General features: G+C 37.8%; 2 protein-coding genes across 15 annotated transcripts in view; both read left to right on the top strand.

The window, feature by feature from the left end:
* The window catches only part of LOC149568641 (pentatricopeptide repeat-containing protein At1g71210, mitochondrial-like), a 108,852-nt gene that overhangs the window by 32,327 nt on the left and 56,590 nt on the right, over window positions 1–19,935 (top strand). The window lies entirely within an intron of this gene.
* Window positions 120–2,841, top strand: LOC149568642 (uncharacterized). Its single transcript, XM_089817592.1, has 6 exons — window positions 120–572; window positions 793–1,438; window positions 1,561–1,793; window positions 1,902–2,054; window positions 2,140–2,540; window positions 2,645–2,841. The coding sequence occupies exons 2-6, from the start codon at window positions 1,062–1,064 to the stop codon at window positions 2,825–2,827; spliced, it is 1,347 nt and encodes a 448-aa protein (XP_089673718.1). The 5' UTR covers window positions 120–572; window positions 793–1,061; the 3' UTR covers window positions 2,828–2,841.

Genomic DNA, 19,935 nt, shown 5'->3' with positions numbered 1-19,935 from the left:
AATCTTTAAATAATTATATATCTATATATCTATATATGTATACACACACATATACATGTATACACATGAATTCCTGTGCATAGATGTGAAGGGTGCAATATCTATATCATAGTAACAAGAATTGCCCAAAAATCGCCTGAATCGGCGATTCCGCGACCCGATTCATCCTGGGCGATTTTTTTGAATCGTGAATCGGTATCGCCGATTTCTGGGCCATGAATCGCCTGAATCACCGATTCATGTAAAAATCGCCAAAATCGCCTTAAAAAATCGGCTGTGAATCGCTCGCGGCATGTAAAAAGGGAAGTTGAAATTTTAAAAAAAATCACTTGTTTTTTTCACTTTGTTTTTGACCTATTCTCTTTGTTATAACCCTAAAGGGCCTTCTATTTGTGAAGCATGAGTAGAAGAGAGGAAAAGTGAGAGAGAAGAAGAGAAAAGAAAAGCCATAGGTTTCCAACCGGCAAGAAGGAGGAGCACCAAAGAGATCAGCAGGCCATTTGGGGAGCCCATCAATTGCTTTCGGAGCATTAAGGAGCCAATATCAACACTCCTCAACTCATTTGCAAGAGGTAAGTGCTTATTTTTTTTCTTGCATGTTAGTGTATTATGCATTTTTTGTTAAATTTTTAGTGTATTATGCGTTTTTTGTTAAATTTCTATAGTTTTCAAGAATTTTAGTGTAAATCTTGAATGCTCTTTATTTTTACTAAGTTGCAAGCTAGGGTTTGTTGTTTTCTAATTTTTATTAGCTTCAAACTTTGATATTTTACATAAAAATTTTTATTGCAGCAGCCTTTGCTCTCATTTTTCGCAAATTCCAATGGGTAAAAAAGATGAATGTTGGAAATATAATGAAGAGTTTCCTGGAAGAACCAAATATCAAACAAAATGCATGTTTTGTAAAGAAAAAATAACTTCCGGGGGTATTTATAGATTGAAATTCCACATTGCTGCTATACCTGGACATGATGTTACAGTTTGCACTCACCAAACTCCTGAGGCAAAACGCACTTGCTTAATGGCATTAGAAAATTGAAAAAGAAAAAGCAAATAGGAAAATGCAAGTTGAAGGGTTAAGGGGTATTGGCTCCCATGTTCCCGCATCCGCAGCCGCATCCACATCTGCATCTGCATCAGCTTCCGCATCCGTAGGTTGTGTTGGAGAGGGTTCTTCTAGGCCTCCTTTTTATCCTAGTTCTTCTGCTCGTGCTAGTGCTAGTGCTAGTCGGTCACATACTGAGACGGAGTCCCACACCAACCTATTGCAGCCTAGAGTGCGGAAAAACAGAATGGATAGTTACTTTGTGGTCCGCACTACTCCTGGTTCCCAACCCACGCTTGAGGGCATGGGTTTGAACAAGGAGATTCACGATGCTGCCAGAAAGGAGATATGCAAATTTTGGTACTTTTGCAACATTCCATTTATTGCAGCCAGGTAATTGATTCTTTTTTCTTTGTTTTCTTTAAAGCTAAAATTAAAAGTAAAAGTAAAACTTTAATTATATCTACTTGTTTTATAATTTGAGTCTTTGACATCTAAACTTTTATTTGTGACAGGGCTCCTTATTGGCAGAATATGATAGATGCGGTTGCTATTTGTGGTCCGGGGTTTAAAGCCCCAACTGAGGCTGAGTTGAGCGGATACCTCCTGGATGAGATGGTAGAGGACATGAGGGTTGACCTCGAGGAGAATCGAAAGGAATGGATTGCAAAGAGTTGCACCATCATGACTGATGGTTGGACCGATAGGAGGAATAAAACACTCCTCAATTTTCTTGTATCCTGTGGAGGTGATTGATCATTCTACTTTCCTACATACATTGTAAATTTTGATTTGTTGAATGCTAATTCGTTAATGATCCATTTAATATTATAATTCGCTGTTTTGTTACTTGTAGGATATACCATGTTCATAAAATCCATTGATGCTTCCGCACATGTGAAAAATGCCACATATTTATGTGAGGCTATTGAGGAAGTTATAGCAGAGGTGGGAGAACAAAATGTGATCCAGGTGGTGACGGATAATGCAGCAAATTATGTTGCAGCAGGTAAACTTTTAACTTTGCAAGTTTTGAAAATAAATTTATTTGAATTTTAAAATTTGAGTTTCTAATTGACTTAAAATTGTTGTAGGTAAACTTTTGATGGAGAGGCACCCCACCATATTTTGGTCCCCTTGTGCGGCACACTGCATTGACCTCATGTTGGAGGAAATTGGCAAACTTGAGTTTGTCAAGTCATGTGTGGAAAGGGCAAAAAATATATGCAAATTCATTTATAATCATGCATTTGTCCTTAGCACAATGAGGAAGTACACAAAAGGCAAGGAGTTAGCTCGCCCAGGTATCACGAGGTTTGCCTCGAATTTCATCACCTTGCAGTCCTTGTTGACATCAAGGGATGGATTGAGGAGCATGTTTGTTGGGCAGGAGTGGATTTGCACTTCTTATGCTACGACCACTGTAGGGTTAGATGTGGCGGATTGCATATTTGATGAGGATGGTTTTTGGAAACCCGCTAGAGAAATCCTTAAGGTAAATTTATTGCAATTTAACATTTAGTATTTTGCTTTTACTTTAAGTAATATTATTTTATATTTAAGTTTTGACTCAAATTTTTTGTTTTACTTTATATGTAGGTCACTGAGCCCCTTGTAGCTTTGCTACGAACTGCTGATGGGGAGAAGCACTCTATGGGCTACATTTATGAGGGCATGGATAGGGCCAAGGAGGCCATCAGAGCCCAATATGCAGGAGTGCAGGAGAGGTATGGCCCTATTTGGGACATCATCGATAGGAGATGGCAGAATCAGCTCCATTGACCCATCCACGCAGCAACTTACTATCTGAATCCGGCATTTTGTTTCCGTCCTGAGTTCAAGGCGGATGCGGAGGTTCTCACTGGCTTATACACAGTGATTCAGAGATTGAGTAGCGATGAAAATAGCGCTACTGCGATTGTTGAGCTAGACCAATTCAACAATAAGGAGGGGCCACTTTTCTCTGGCAGGATGGCCATAAATGCTCAGACAACACTACAACCAGGTAAAAATTAAATAATATATTCAATGTTCATGAATCTAGATTCTAAACTTAAAGTTGATTATATAATGCATTAATTTTAGAGTTGTAATTTGTAAATGAGACTAATTGTTTTTATTTTTTCCTTATTTCAGATAGATGGTGGCAAATGTTTGGGGCCACAACCCCAAACCTTCAAAAAATTGCCATCTGCATTCTGAGTCAGCCGAGCAACGCTTCTGGATGTGAGCACAGTTGGTCCATGTTCGAGCACATCCACTCGAAGAGGAGAAACAGGTTGACAGTGCAGAGGTTGAATGATCTTGTCTTTGTTCATTACAACCTTCGTCTTAGGATTAGACAGATTTTGGGCACTGACTCCTCTCCGATCATTCTAGAGGAGATTGATCCAGAATCAGAGTGGAGCATAGAGATCGTGGACCCAGTCTTCACTGAGGAAGACCGCACGTGGGTTGACCAGGTGGATGTAGAGGCTGAGGCTGTGGCTAGGGCAGAGGAGGCAGCTAGAGCACGTTCAGGCATTGGTAGACGCACACGCGCACGCACAGACGCAGGCCCTAGCGACGTTATTCATGAGCCCATTGCCCATGCAGGGGACATGGCTCGGCGGTCCTCTAGGACCTACCTTACACGCCTTTCTCATAGGCAAACTGGATACTCAGAGGCTGAGGTTGAGGATGCAGCAGAGCTAGAGGATGATGATGAGGATGATGAGGCTTGAGCTGGAGCCTTGTTTTTATATTTTGTTTACACTGTATAGATATTGATAGTGATACTGAATCACTGGTAGACATATGTTTCAAACTTTCATGGATCTTCATCTTAGATTTATGCATACATTTATGATTTGATGTCTTATAGATCTTCATGATTTCATCTTACTGATTCTATGATTTGAATCATTATGATCATTTGATTTTTATTTACTTCAGCTAGCATACAATTTACATTTTAGTACATAATGATAACATAGTTACGTATGTGATGGATTTTATGTTTCATGTTTATGTATGTTAGATTCTATTTGATGATGTTATAGTGTTTTTAAGTTATATTCAATAAAGGGTGCATGAAATAAGTCTTAAATTGTTAAAATCTTTACATTTAAAGGGTTTTTTCAAATTTGCCGATTCATCGCCGATTCACCGGCGATTCACGATTCGATTCGGCCGTGCCGATTCCGATACGATTCCGATTCACGTTACTATGATCTATATATAAATAGATGCTCTCACATTCCTACTACCGTGATTAAATGAATAAATAAGTACATAAATATATGTACACATAGTCAATGCAGTTCATGTGAACGCTTCTTCTTATTTACATATGTGTAGATATATTCGGAATCAAGATTGAGTAATATAAAAAACATGATTTAGCAATCACTTCCTAACTATATGGTTATAAGTCAACTTTCTTATTCTTATTGAGGTGCTGGTGGTAGTAACCCCATCTTCCCACCATATTGTGCAAGATGGAGTAACGTTGCTCCTTGGTTGACAATATGTGAAACGTGGTCAAAGGGAGTTGTGATGTCCCCATTTGATGTAAGATTTAATAATAAATAAGAATTGAACAACATAAGTTTTAATAATTTTAAATATAAAATAAATAACTAAATAATATAAATACTGTATATTCGATCTATTATCATATATTATAATAATACAAATATTTAATCTTATATTACAATATAAATATAAATCATATATTACCATTGTATAAATATTATATTTTAAAAAATTACCACATATGGTTAAAATAATTAACTATAAATATAAATATAAATAAAAAATACTAAATATAATAAAAATAACATAGTTCATATTAATACAATAATTACCAAAAATACCATATGCCAAAATACTAAATATGTTTAACATATGAAACATAGAAAATAGTAATATTATTAGGTGACAATTGATGGAAATAGGTCACAAACATTGTCACTTCCTTCACCACACAAGAATTGGGGGGAGATAAATATCCATAACAGAGAGCTAAGATGTCTAGTTCACCCCTAAGAGCCCTTGGAGCGGCCATGGGATGAATTGGTCTGTGGTTCTAGTACGGTTCATTTGTGGATCCGAATAGGGTCCGACCCATAGGGAGTGGTTCAAACCAGACCACGCCTAGTTTGGACCTAGGCGGTCCAGGCTGAAAAACTTTGAACCTTCGACTCTGATTTGGCTCCATATAACATCCACAACCCTAAAAAGTGTATTCTAAAGGCTTATGTTGGCTTTCACTTAACTTGCGGCTGATGAATATGAAGATTTTGACATGAATAATGTTATTGGTACAATTGATCCCATTGGCCTTGGCTTTGTTTGTGACTCAATCAATGCTAATGAGAAGAAGAATATAAATAAAATTTTAATCTATTAGTTGAACTTGAAAAAATGATACTTGAACTTGATGTTATGATTGTTTGCATAATGATGATGTTTAGGAAGGTTGTTGGCATCTAAATACATGAAGAATCATTATAGTGTTGTCATTGTTGGTAACATTGTGTTCTGGAGTTTATGGATCGACCATACTAGTAGAGAAAGGAATCAAACAATTAGAATTATGAAGTGTGCAGTGTACTAGTAATTGGATAGCCAATTATAGGATTTATGATAGTACAATGAGGAGTTTTGATGTTTCAGAGTGTGTAGTTGATATGGAAGCGTCATTAGAGTCATATTAGTCTATGTTTTGATTTGCATCATCCAAAGTGAATTATAGACATAGATTTGGTGTGTCGAATTGGTGTTAGCAAATAGAGTAGAGCAAGTGGTAGAGTTAGTTATGTTGAAATGATAATCCAACAGGGTCAAAGTCAAAGGATGGATTATTTTCATATTGGATTATGTTGGGCTGACATTAAGGAACAAAAATCAATAGATTGGTGCTCGCTCATGAAATTTGAATTATTCGTGGAGCCAACTCATGGTAATAAATTTTAGGGTTTTTTCACTGCCTTAAAACAAGTATAGGAGATGAAAGATTGAGTTTTAATGACAGTTGTGTTGCGATGAATTGTGGTGATATTGCAAAAATGTTATGAAAGCAATTCAAAACAAAGCACTTGAGCAGAAGTGCATTGGATTTGTCAAGTATTAGAGTGCTATAGTAGGTCACTTTCACTTGTTGATTCTAACAAATTGGCAAGTCAAATCCCTTAACTTGGTCACTCCTAACAAGGTAAGCAGGATCATAATAGGTTTGAAGAACAAATCCTCTAATAAAATCCCTTAACCAGGTAGATCCTAATAGGTTTTGTCATAGCTCTTAACTAGGTAATATACTCTTTAATTAGGTGAATGAAATTGCTTCTAATAGGGAAAACATATTATTGTAGTAGTGAGATTCGTGGGTACTAATTCCCACCTCCCAAGGGTTTCCATGTGAAAAATCTTGGAGTTATTTCATCTCATGTGTGGATGCTTGATTTACTTTAATGTTATGCATTAGTTTTAATTGCATGTTGGATATTGTGGAAGATGTTTGTTGTTTTAGATTTGTGGTGATATTGATCCCCCCTTCCCCTCTTAATGCCTTATACCATTAACAATTGGTACCAAAGTCACAAGTTCCCTTGAAGGAGTGTAACAATCTGAGGAAGATCCTTAAAGAAGAGATAGAGTCAGCTAGGTCTGTGAGACAACTTGAGAACTAGCTTGCAGAAGTTGAGGATGCAATTGAGTAGTTGGAGGAACAACTCAAGAAGTCAAGAGATAAGAGGAAAGAACTTTGTGATCAACTAGAAGCATATAACAACAATGAATCTAAAGAATATGAGGCTTTGGAGGTTTTGTCACAAAGAATGAGCAACTACATAAGAATAAGAAGAATATCAAAAGGGAAATGAAAGCTTTATTCGTTTAGATGAGTCAAGAGATGGAAGCAAGGAAAGCAACAGAGGAAGAAAGGAAGGTTGCAAAGGATGCTCTGAAGACAAAGGCAGATGAGCTCTTCAAATCTGAACAGGAGGTCGATGCTTTGTATGCGCACCTACATGAGACCAATGAAGAGAAACAAGATCTTAGAGAGGAGCTTGACAATCTGTTAAGGAGTAATGAAAGTCTAGTCAATGAGAATATGAGGCTGCAAGAAGAACTAAAAGTTGCTAATGATCTCTTAAAGAAATTCAATGAAAGTTTTGCAAAATTTGATGATCAGATCAAGAGATAGAATGCATGGCAAGACATATGGCTTTGGCTATACCAGTCATGAAGTTGAAGAATCTTTTGGATCTAAGAAAGCCAAGCAAGATGCTAAGTTTCCACCTAAGGTACCCAAGAGAAGTCCTAGTAAGAAAGCCTACAAACCTGTATATTTCAATTGTCACAAGTTGAGACATGCTGCAAATGTTTGTAGGAATAGGCCTAGCACTCATACATGTTGTATTTGTCATGAGATGGGACGTCATACTGCTAGGGTTTGCAGAAATAGATCTAATGCTTTTGATAGTCATTGTTACAATTGTAATAAGTATGGTCATAAAGCAAGTGAGTGTAGGACAAAGATGAACAATTAAAGGTCATTTGTGAATTGACAAAGTCCTTAGCTGAATAAGAATTGGTAGTGTTACATGCTCACATTGCCACAACTATGGGGACATGGCCATTAACTTCAAATCGAGGACAAACAGAGGTAATGTTGGACCTTGGAGAGTTATTGGCATGACATGTTTCTATTGTCATAAGATTGGTCTTATTGCAAGGTTCTATAGGTCAAGGAATAACCAAGTGAACCAACCGGTGAACAAGCTAAATGGTTAGAAGGGGAAGTGAATTGCAACTGTTGAAGTGACCAGAAACTAGTTGAGTCAGAAATAGTTGAAGAAGGATCAAAGCAAGCCATCAGAAGGGTTTGCATCTCCACCAAGGGTAGAGAATTCATCTACAAACTAAGCTTGCATTTGGCTTAGGAGGAGAAAGTATTGTCAAATGAATCTCTGGCCCCCCTAGTAGAATGCGTGGTAAGATCTGTTTGCATATTTAGATGCATAATGATGTATTGAGGTATTTTGTGAAGTTTGGTTGCATTGCATGAAGGTTTACTTTACCAAAAGCAAGATCTTAGGTGTTTAGTGCATTGTTTTACTCAACTAGTGATGCATTAAATGGTAGTTTGCTAAAGTAGCTAAAAGGTCTTTTGAGCTTCATTTATCATCTACACATTCAAAGAGCAGGCCAGAAGCTACTAAAGTGATCATTTGTGCGAATCAAGGTGATCTAAGTGACCGGGAGAAGCATTTGTTAGCGATTGGTGTAGAATTGCAAGTTGTGTTCAAGTTTGCTAATAGGATCCCTAGTTTCAAAGGTTTAAAGGTATTTATCGAATCACGAGGCTTACATCGGTTAATTTCACCATGGCTACATCTTTTGTTTTTGATGTCATTGAGAGGCCTCGGTCGAAGTTCAAAAGACATCCATTTAAGTCAATTGAGGTTGATCTGGTAGGTGCCCTATCTAGCATGCTCTATGGAGTGATGCATGTGGAGGATGTAAGGGACTACATCCATTTTAAACTAGAAAAGTCAGGGGCAACAATGATCTTAATCTATAATAGGAGTTATGTGGTGATGATTTGGTACTGAAAAATGAACACAAGGTTATTGCCATTAAGGGTTTCTCAAATGTGGTGTATTTCTCGAAGGATTTTGAGGATGAATAGGTGAGATATGTTTTGAGTCGTGTACAAAATCAATTTATGTGGTTAGATTGACCCTACCAGATCAGCAAGGAGGCAATGCATGTAGTAATTGGATTTTGTGCTACTGGTGAGGTATCAAACCTAAGAAGTGCACAACAAGGTGAGGTTATCCAATTGACCAAATCGAGACCGGACAAAAGAGCAATGACGATAAATGATATTGTTGATCTTGTAGTGAAGTTTGCTTCTATGGTAATTGGTAATTGGTCTATTACTTCAGCAGGATGAACAACATTTCATCTATAGTAATTCTCATTGCTTATCGGATGCTAAAAGACAATGCAAATTATGATCCTTGTGAAATTATGAGGGACCAATTTAGTCTCAATATGGAAAAGATCAAAAAGGATAAAAGACAATCCTTTAAATTCAAGCAGCTACTCATGGGCCTGTTCTTTTATTTCCATAATTTCTTTCCCGGTGTTGGTAATAGCACATGGTCAAATGACACACGGGCAATATTGCAGATAAAAAATTGTATTAGAATGCTTTGAAACAACTTTACAAGTGAAGTTTTGGGATACTTACAGAGTTTCTAGGAAGAGATGCATCAAAGAGAGAGAATCACCTTAGCCATTGTTGAAATATATAAAGATACAATATGTTTCATGGTAGATACAAATACATGTTTGATTGAAGCAGTTGAACCAAAAACATCATGGGTTATGCCTATGGGCTATGAGGTAGAGGCAAATTTGTTGACAACCTATGTAGAAGATCTAATGTCTAAACCTAGAAACCCAAGTGTTCCTAAATTTGGGACAATTGATGAGAAATATAGGGAAGTTTCTAGCCAGTCAAATCAACTAGTTATTGAGAAGAAATTTATGAAGTGGCGTAATTTTCCATAAATAAAAAGTTTTACTAAGCAGTAAATTGATAAGAGTAAGAGTTTAGTATCAAACACAATAAGTTGGTACATCAACTGTTGTAGGCGGAGTTGAAGAAGTTACATCTTCAACAATTGGTAGAGCTCCAATTGACAAGCAAACCAAACACACAACAATCAAGAAGGAGAACCATTTCTCCTGTAAAGTCACCAGTAAGAAGAAAGGAAAAGGTTGATAAGCCTAAGCCCTCTAAAGGAAAGAAGGCATATGAATTGGTAAAGGCTACCGAAAAGAGGGAGAAGGAAGAATGACAAAAAGAGATGAAGGCCACTGGAAATAAGTCTAAGGTAGTCGATGCTCCTATTGTGAAGACTTTTCAGCTTGACATGACAAAGTTTGTTGATGTTGATTAGATTGTAGAATAAGTTAGAAAATGGGTTATGTTGGTAGAAGTCAATAAATAATATGATAAGTTCAATAAGGATGAGTAAAAGGAGATTGAAGATGTTGTAGTTTTTAGTATGATTAAGTAAAGCTCTAATTGAACTGCAAGGTTGAATTCCCATGTCTTTGTATGATAATCTTGAAGCAAGATGGAAGATTGCACTAAAGCAAGACAAAGAACTCATTATGTCTTAGTGCAATTATGTAACATACTAAAAAATTTAGAAACTACTTAATTCTTAAATAAAATAATAATCTAATTCTTAACCAAATGAAAAGAGATACAATTTGATTAGTTACCCAACTACTGCACATGAAAAGGAGATACGATCTAGTTATGTTCAAGATTTGCATATAAATAGAAAATAACAAACAGTTTAACTAATAGCTCCCTTGACAATCAGTTCTTAACTACCATTTCCAATAAGTAGTCTAAAGATAACAACATATAACAAGGAATACAATGAAACTTAAAAGGATTACCAGAGTAAAAACAGTTGATGGCACAAAGTTGTGCAAGCCTTGGCATCGGGAAGAGAGGAGAAGCATTGCCATGGGCTTAACCTCCCAACCGTAGACCCTTAGTATCCCCTCACAATCTCCAACGAGAAAGGCCCTCCCTACCTTGGGAGTTGGCTTAGGACACCCTTATCCAGCCACTGAGCATCTTGGTGTTAGAGTGTCGACTAGTCAATTGTCGAGGCTGTGGTCACATTCCAATCAACCTATCTTACAATTGTTGGCATCTTGACCTCATGTGATCATGGTGGTAAACACCATTAACTACCTTAGCCAAGGATTTTAGATGTGCATATTATGTGCCCAATCACCCATCGCTTAACTTGACAACAAGAAAAAGCAAACGTATTACCATGAGCTATTTTTTATATTTGTTTTTCAAGTATTTATACATATTTTAATTACCTCTTTCGTTGCAGGATTTTCCTTCTCTTTCCTCCCTTAGCTCGACCATGATGGTCCTTAATACTTGGAGGAAGTTAATATTAAATCTCAGGATTTCATGATATCTTATTCCTTTGCCATACATCATGCCTTTATCGGCCTATGGCATCATAAGACAATATGCTTTTAGTTTTGTTTTATCATATCAAGAGAGAGTCTTCCATCTCAAGGACATATCGACTATGCCTCTGTATGGTGCTTCTTTATTTTAGATCATTTATAAAAGAAAAGCACAACACAATATCACACTCGCAGAGTATATAGATGAAACAAAATGAGATCATCATAGATCCAAATATGCTCTACTCTGAACTTGCAGATAGGTAGTGAAACTTAATAGTAGAGCTGATAAAATCATATGATAAACAAAAGATAAGACACAATCATTACAAAGGAATTCACAAAGCATGACTTGATTTCCGATGTCGGTCTGACAAATATGAAAATTGCAGTATGACCGAACACCAAGACCTTTGAATAGATCGATGAATAATTACAGCTCAAACCCACGAGCTTCAGCTCTAGCAATATATTTTGGATAACCACTTCTAAGAGGGCTCGCATATAACACTATACTGTGGTGTAGCAAAATTCTAAATGCTCGGAAATAATTTGTAGAGAGAGAGAGAGATCAAAGAACAAGAGAGACTTTTCCCCCGCAAGATCATAAAGCATAAATAAACATGTATCAGCCAAGATGGATATGACCTCCCGTGATGGTTTGGTTAATCAAGATTGATGTGGCATGAACGTTGCAAGATCATTAAAAATTTCAAAAAGGAATATACATTCAAAACTGTTAACTCGATGCCACAAGGTGACGGATACAAAATGCAATAAGGTTGTTCAAGCAAACTAATAAATGACCATGCCCTCGCCAAGGAAGAGAATATAAAAGCAAGGGGCAAAAGAAATATAACACATATTTTGGTATAAGAATATCACTTCCCATATATTCATGCTTGCCTAAGTCATATGATATGTAGGTATATATATGCATACATACATATATATGTATACGCTAGTGATTATTTCGCGCACACACACACATGTATGTATGTGTATACATACGGACATATTTCATACCCACACAAGTATCAGTATAGATGAGATATTATTATACCAAGGTATGATAGCTTGCACAGAGCACAAAAGTCAATACATAATGAAGGTAATATTGTTATTTAAGTCATTTATAATGTTTCTTTTTTTTATTTGTTTATTTGAATAGCTCATGGTAGTCCTTATACTCTCTTGATTGTCTAGCCGTTCTAATCCTTGGTCTAGTTGGTTAAGTTCATACCTTTCAATCTGACGGTGGATTTGGGTGTCCCCTTCCTAACTCTTATTTTGGTAACACTTCCCCTTCATTGTCATGCTCTTGCAAAATGGAAATGGTTCTTGGTAATAACATATTCCATAATTTAAAAATAAAATATATCACATAATCATTCTAAATTTCTATGATATTCATTCTTCCAATTTCATCTTAACGGCTTACTAACAAACCACATGATATATTGACTAATAATCGCAATTCCATTTCTCATGAATCAGAATATCTCAATAATTTTATTAATATAACCAATTTTACAAGAACTATTATATTTAACAAAATTTACCGAACAACTAACTTCACATGAAATTTTCCAACGGCTAGAATATTATTAAATGTAGCAAAATTTTGGGATGTAACAAATTACAACTAGAGTTGTGACCTGAGGAGATCAAGGAAATCCTTGGTAAGACTAGACTGACCTTTAAGACCAAGAAGAGGTTGACAAAATTGTTGAGTGGCAAGTCTCAGTCTGTCCAAGATGAGACAAGAGTTATATTAAAGACATTTTTGAAAGTGGAAGAACCAAAAAAAGTTCATGCGGTTGAAGATGAATTAGAACTAGAGGAAATAGAGGTTACTCATGCTGAGGAAGTATGGAAACTTGGAAGTGGCAAAGTCACTATAGAGACATCCCTATCCTCAATGCTCCTAATGTATAGATGGAAGTGCCAGAGGTAATAGGCATTGATTAGGTAATGGAAGAATTAATTATTGGTGATGACACAAGAGTACCTATCGAGGAACAACTACAGGTATTGGTAGAAGTTGTTACCAGAGGTGATGAGCACATGGATGTGCAAGAACATATTGATGATGTACAAATTGAAGGTGAAAAGAAAAGCATGAACAAGTTGAGATAGGTATTGTAGACAAGGAGAAAGAGTAGGAAGTCATAGTGCAAATCTTATCTACATTAAAGAAGAGTGTTGACGATGATGATGACGACATACCAACCATTCAAGGGCCTAGCGATATGAATATCATGAGCCCAATTAAGTTGATGGAGATTGCCACAACTATGCAATCTAAGGCAAATGAACAAATGATAAAGGAACAAAAGATGGATGTTCAAGTTATCCAATCAGTAAGGGATGTTGACAGATTTAATGCTAGAAGTTGATAATGATGGATGTGCAACACCTATTGCACATTTGGTCAAATTCGTGATTGCAACTAGTGAGCAAATGCAAAGTTTGGAGGTACCTGCAATGTAAGTCCAAAAGGAGTACGAGCATAAAAGATTTGAAAAATTGGTTCAGTCAATAGCACTAGACAAAGCCACTTTGACAAGAAGGTTGGACCAAGTAAAGGAGGCGCTAAAGGAAGGTGGTAAGTTACCTGCCGTAATATGTGATTTTCAAAGTTTGTGCAAGATCTTGAGAAAAGGAAGGTTCACATACAAGAAGAGTTGAAGTTAGTAGCTAATTTTGATCCGGCAGCCCATTCAACTACAAATGTTGAAGTGTCAGTAGTAGTTAATCATAAGCTAATGACTTTTAGTAACGAGCACGAAAAAAAGATTGCAACATTGGTAGAGTTGCAGAGCAACTTGATTCCCAAGATGGTCTTGTTGCAAAAAGGTCTAAAGGAAGCAACGATAGTCCTAGCTTTACCAGATGTGTCAAGTTGATGCATTAGAAGAGTTAGCATTTTTGCTAAGAGGTTGGATAGTTATAATGGGAAATCTATTGAAGAAGTGGGACAATGATCTTTAGGTCTTGAAGACAAATTTTGCAGATGTTTTCAAGAGGGTCTACGTATATATTGGTAAACATTTTTGACATTTTGCATACCTTTGTCATTTGTGTCAAAGGGGGAGTAGTAAGCAGTGAAAAATTGTAAGCGGGTGTTAGTGGTTAGATTATTCGAGTCGTGTATAGTGTGTTTGCATCAATTGAGGGGGAGTCACTTCTTGGTTAGTGGTTAGTGATTCATTTTTACCATTTTGGACACTTAGTCATTTTTTCACTAATTGTTGGGGAAGTCACTTCTTGGTTAGTGGTTAGCGATTCATTTTTGCTATTTTGGAAATTTAGTCAAATTTTCACTAAGTGTTGCCATCAATGCCAAAGGGGGAGATTGTTGGCATAATGATTATGGTTGGGAAGGTTGTTGGCATTAGAATGCATGGAAGATTGTTATAGTGTTGTCATTGCTAGCAACAATGTTTTTGGAGTTGATGGATCAGCCATACCGACAGAGGAATAAATCAAACAATCAGAATTATGAAGTGTTTAGTGTACCAGTAATTGGATAGCCAATTGTAAAATTAGTGATATGTGATGAGGAGTTCTAATGTTTTAGAGTGTGCAGTTGATACGAAAGTGTCATCAGAGTCATATCAGTCTATGTTTTGAATCACATCATCTAGAGTGAAGTATAAATAGAGATTTAGTGAGTTGAATTAGTGTCAATTAGTAGAACAAAGTGATTGATAGAGTTAGTTATGTTGAATTGGTAATCCAAAGGGTCAAAGTCAAAGGATGGATTATTTTATTATTGGATTGTGTTGGGCCAACATCAAGGCACAAAAATCAATGGATTTGCGCTTGCTCATGAAATTTGAATTGCTTGCGGAGCCAACCCATGGTAATATGTTTTAGGGTTTTTCCATTGATTTAAAACAAGTATAAAAGGAGAAGAAAGATCGATTTGTGACGACAATTGTGTTGCGGTGAATAGGGAAAACTATGGTGGGAATCAATAACCACAAATGACCAACGATGTCTAGGTGAAAAATCTTGGTGTTATTTTGTCTCATGTGTGGATGCTTGATTTACTTTACTATTATACATTAGTTTTCATTGCATGTTGCATATTGTGAAAGATATCTGTTTGCAGTTTTAGATGTACAGTGGCACTAATTCACCCCTCCCTCTTAGTATATTACAGGATTAACAATGATTTATCACTTGACATTTTAATGTTTTGAATCTTTGATGTTGAACTTGAGCATATGTTAATATGATGCTATGATGGTATGATCATGATTGGTTAAATATTTTTAAGATATTGTGTGACATTGAAATCTTAACTTGTGCTTCTAATGTATGTGTGTGTTTAGATATATATATATAATTTGTACATGTTTTTGTACTAACGAACCCAAACAAACCCAGGAAATGCATTGGGCGAATAGAGAGATTCGAGAATAAGGAAGGAAACAAACCAATCAACATAAAAAATTAAGAATCCACGTCAACACATAAAAGAAAATACTGAATGGGAAATTGTATACAATCCAAAAGCCTTATACAATCTTCAATTGATATATAATCATCCGAGTATTAATGTTCAATTAGAGATTAATATATGAAAGCCATTCAGACCTTAATGAATTGATAATCCCAGTCTTCAGTTCCTACACAACCAGCATCAAGCATAGAATAAAAAGAGTCTTTAAAAAGCCAAATCAGTAATAAGTAGATATACAGTCAGCAAAGTATTATAGACAACAAAGGCCATTAATACATTTGGCAGTGAACATACAGAGATAATCGTATCAAGTCTCCAGTCAGGAATAAAACCCAACTCAACGAGGAAGACACCAAAATTCAGTCACATTCCAATAGGATTGGATAGCAGTAGCACATTGTAAATCAAAATTAAGATTTCTGGAGTGGAGATGATCATTACTATATTACTAGCCACCACTCAGAGTAAATGGTCAAATACATTCCTTTGTGAGGAACCTTTTGATTTGATGTTTCTTTCTATAGGAGGATAATTCTGAAGGCAAGAAAGGCAGTCAACTATATTTAGTTGGCAATTAAGCAAAGGTTTACACATCAAGGAAACAACCTATAACCAACCTAGGAGTTAATTGGCTTGAGTTTTGGAAACCGTCCCCATTTCGAGACTTGGGGCTGGCCGGAAACATTTCTAAGCCATCCCCACCCAAGCAAGAAAATCAGAAATGCGTCCCGAAGCTTCGGAAACGGTCAATGTGTTTACAACTGGCATTGACTATCCCAGGGACTCCATAGCCGTTTCCTGTCTATCCTAGGGACTGCTTGAAGTTTCCAATATTAAAATAAAATTTAACTCAAAACGTTTAGAAATGGTGATTTTTTGCCCATTCGTAGGCCTCACACATTGGAAGTCATTGCAAACTTAGCATCCAACTATGACTAAAAATTCAAACTTTTGTTCAACAAACCAGACCTGAAAATAATAGTAAATCAGACTTCTATTTGATATCCATATTGCAGACTTGGAAATGATTGTTGCTGGGGTGAGATGTAATGTCCCCTTTTTAGCATTCATAGCATGATGTTGTCGTTAGCCTATTTCCCCACGCTCCCGTAGGCTAACCAGGACATTAAAGGGGCTTAGAGGCTATTTGGCCTAGATAGTTTCAGTTGCAGGTCTTTCTGAGGGGTTTTGAGGCAACTCTGGGCATACTTATAAGTCATCTTGGGCATGGGTGGACATCCAGTGGCAGCGGTATGTCGATGGTAATTGTTTAAAATCGGCAAGAAGACTTGTTTATCATTGATAAGATTTGTTTTGCATTGATAAAGCTATTTTATAAAGTTAAATTTAAATATTTAACTTTATTAATGCATAGACTATAGTTTGTGGGAAATATTTAAATTAAAAGAGTCCCCTTTATTTTATAACACATTGGAGTCATAAGTTACATAAAGGGAGTTATGTTTTATCCCACATTGAGAAAACGAAGGATGGAGCTCTTGTGAGAACACTATAAAAGAAATGGAAGAGCTTTTTTTAAGCAGGCTGGGAAAATATCAAAGAAATTGGGAAATTTTCTAGAGATTATGTCTCAATAGTTTGAAAGACGAAATCCCTTCTGTTTACCGTACAGGTAAAGTAAATGAACGCATACAGAAAGTAACAGCAGAACAGTAGCATAATATTCGCAATAGTAAGTGAAGGACAATTTACAATGATCCCAGACGGGATATAAATACTACTGCCGAACCTTCCCGAAGGAGTCCTTCGGCCACAATTATTCTATCCATTACAAACTATTTACCGCCGAACCGTCGGCTACGGAATACCGAAACACCGCCAGACCGTCGGCTACAGAATATAGAAACACCGCCGGACCGTCGGCTACAGAAACATCGCTGGACCGTCGGCTACAGAAACACCGCCGGACCGTCGGCTATAGAAACATCGCCGGACCGTCGGCTACAGGAACACCGCCGGACCGTCGGCTACAGAAACATCGCCGGACCGTCGGCTACAGAATACAAAATACCGCCGGAACCATCCAGTCGGCTAACACCATCCCCCCCAAAAAGAAAAGTCGTCTCCTGACGACTGACAAAATATCTGAGACAAATTAACAAACAAAATACATTAATAGAGTGACTACAACAAGAGAAATCTGCTTCTGTCATATCACTTCCACATTCATCCCGTTACATCTGTAGCCTCTGCTAACACAATATTGTCTCCTCAAGCTGACCTTGATAGCCACCTGTGCTGATTATCTCTTTTCAAATGTTTACCGTACAGATAAAGAGAATGAATGCATACAGACAATAGAACACGAACAGCAGAATTATATTCGCAATAGTAGATGAATGATGATTTACAATGATCCCGGACGGGATATAAATACTACTGCCGAACCTTCCCGAAGGAGTCCGTCGGCCACAATTATTTTATCCGTTACAAACTATTTACCGTCAGACCGTCGGCTACAGAAACACCACCGGACCGTCGGCTACAGAAACACTGCCGGACCGTCGGCTACAGAACATCGCTGTACCGTCGGCTACAGAAACACCGCCGGACCGTCGGCTACAGAAACATCGCCGGACCGTCGGCTACAGAATACAAGATACCGCCGGAACCATCCAGTCGGCTAACACCATCCCCCCAAAAAGAAAAGTCGTCTCCTGACGACTGACAAAATATCTGAGACAAATTAACAACAAAATACATTAATAGAGTGACTACAACAAGAGCAATCTGCTTCTGTCATATCACTTCCACATTCATCCCGTTACATCTGTAGCCTCTACTAACACAATACTGTCTCCTCAAGCTGACCTTGATAGCCACCTGTGTTGCTTTCTCTGTTTTCAATTCCTCGGTACCCTAAGCCAAGTGTCGCTGCACTGCCTCCAACCGGATGATCAGCTCCTCCCGAGCTCTCTACGCATCCACCCAGACAGCCTCACAGCCAACACCTGCTCCCACTGCCTCTGGTACACAGAAAGTCCATGCCTGCAGCAACTTCAACTCTTCTCAACTGGTCAGACTCCCACGACTGATATCCGCCACGACTGGGGGTCCAGGGGGCAACGCCCTCGCGGGGTCCTAGGGCAGTCGCAGTACAGGGCGGGGTCGAGGGGCAGCGCCCCTCGCCGCCAAGACTAAATTAACACTTCACAACCCACACAGAAATGTACGGAACACACCATTTCTGTCATTTTCTGTCGATTCTGCACTCTTTCTGGCAACCACATATGCGTCCCCTTTCCTTTGGCATCATCTGTAACTCATTCTGAACAACTTGAATCTGTTGTCGTTTTTTTTTTTTTTTTTTTTATAAGTAACTGCTTCCTCAACAATCCACCACAAATCCCTCTGCACACAGAAATTTTTCTCCATGCTAGCTGCCAACAGACTCTTCCACGGCTTCCGCTTGCCCGCTGACTCCATGCAAAAAAAAAATGGTTTATTCAGCAATTCTACCACACACAGCTTCTTCATGTGTCTCCAGTAAGTCCCGTAGGCTGCAAATATCAGATCCTTGTTGTTATATCCAACGTATTTTCCAACAGCAAAACAGGCCTGCTTGCAAGAACCAAATCGTGCGTTTTCAAGAACTTCGCCATGGCAGAATCGGGAACAAAAACAGAGCCCAATATCATGAAGATCACCCGCGGCTAATCTCTTTTCGCCCCGCGGCCTTTCTTTCTTTACCCGTGGCTAATCTCCTTCCCGCCTGCGTCCTTTCCTTCCTTACTCGCGGCCAGTGTCGGAGACGAAATTGTTTTAGAGCCCGTGGGGCGTTACCTTCTTCTCCCGCGGGGCTTATCTTCTTCTCCCGCGGACCGTTAGTTGCCCGCGGGGTTTTTGGCAAAGGCTTCTGTTTTCTATAGAGCCCGCGGACAGGCTGCCCGCGGGGCTTTATTAACCCGCGGACAGACTGTCCGCGGGCCTTTTTCGCTGGCCGCGGACAGCTGATGCCCGCGGGGCCTTTCTGTGGGAGGTTTTTTTTTTTTTTGGTCCTTTTGTTTAATTTTTTTATTTATTATTTTATTTTATTTTTTTAATTTAATTTAATTTAATTTTTTCCATTTTTTTTTAAATTATTTTTTAAATTTTTTTTTGTTTTTTTTTTTGAACAAGAAAAATACAAAGCACCTCAAAGTTTACCTCGGACCGTCGCCATTCGGCAACGACGAGGGAGTCTCCTTCTGTGACAACGACAGAGTCTTCCTGGCACCATGTATTTTGAGTTTGGATCCGTTGACTGCCGGAGGTACCTTCTGCCTGTCCAAAGTTGATAATCTGATCGCTCCATTGTCGCCGACCTTCCGAATCTGATATGGTCCAACCCATCTAGCCTTAAACTTTTCCACTTTGATTTCATTCCGACCGTTGTACGCCTTAC

This window comes from Cupressus sempervirens, chromosome 3 (assembly GCF_028749045.1).
Source record: "Cupressus sempervirens isolate cs-2001-9-10 chromosome 3, ASM2874904v1, whole genome shotgun sequence".
In the NCBI taxonomy this organism is placed as follows: Eukaryota; Viridiplantae; Streptophyta; class Pinopsida; order Cupressales; family Cupressaceae; genus Cupressus; species Cupressus sempervirens.
Note: the sequence above shows the minus strand (reverse complement) of the source record. Positions and strands in the feature narration are given on the sequence as shown.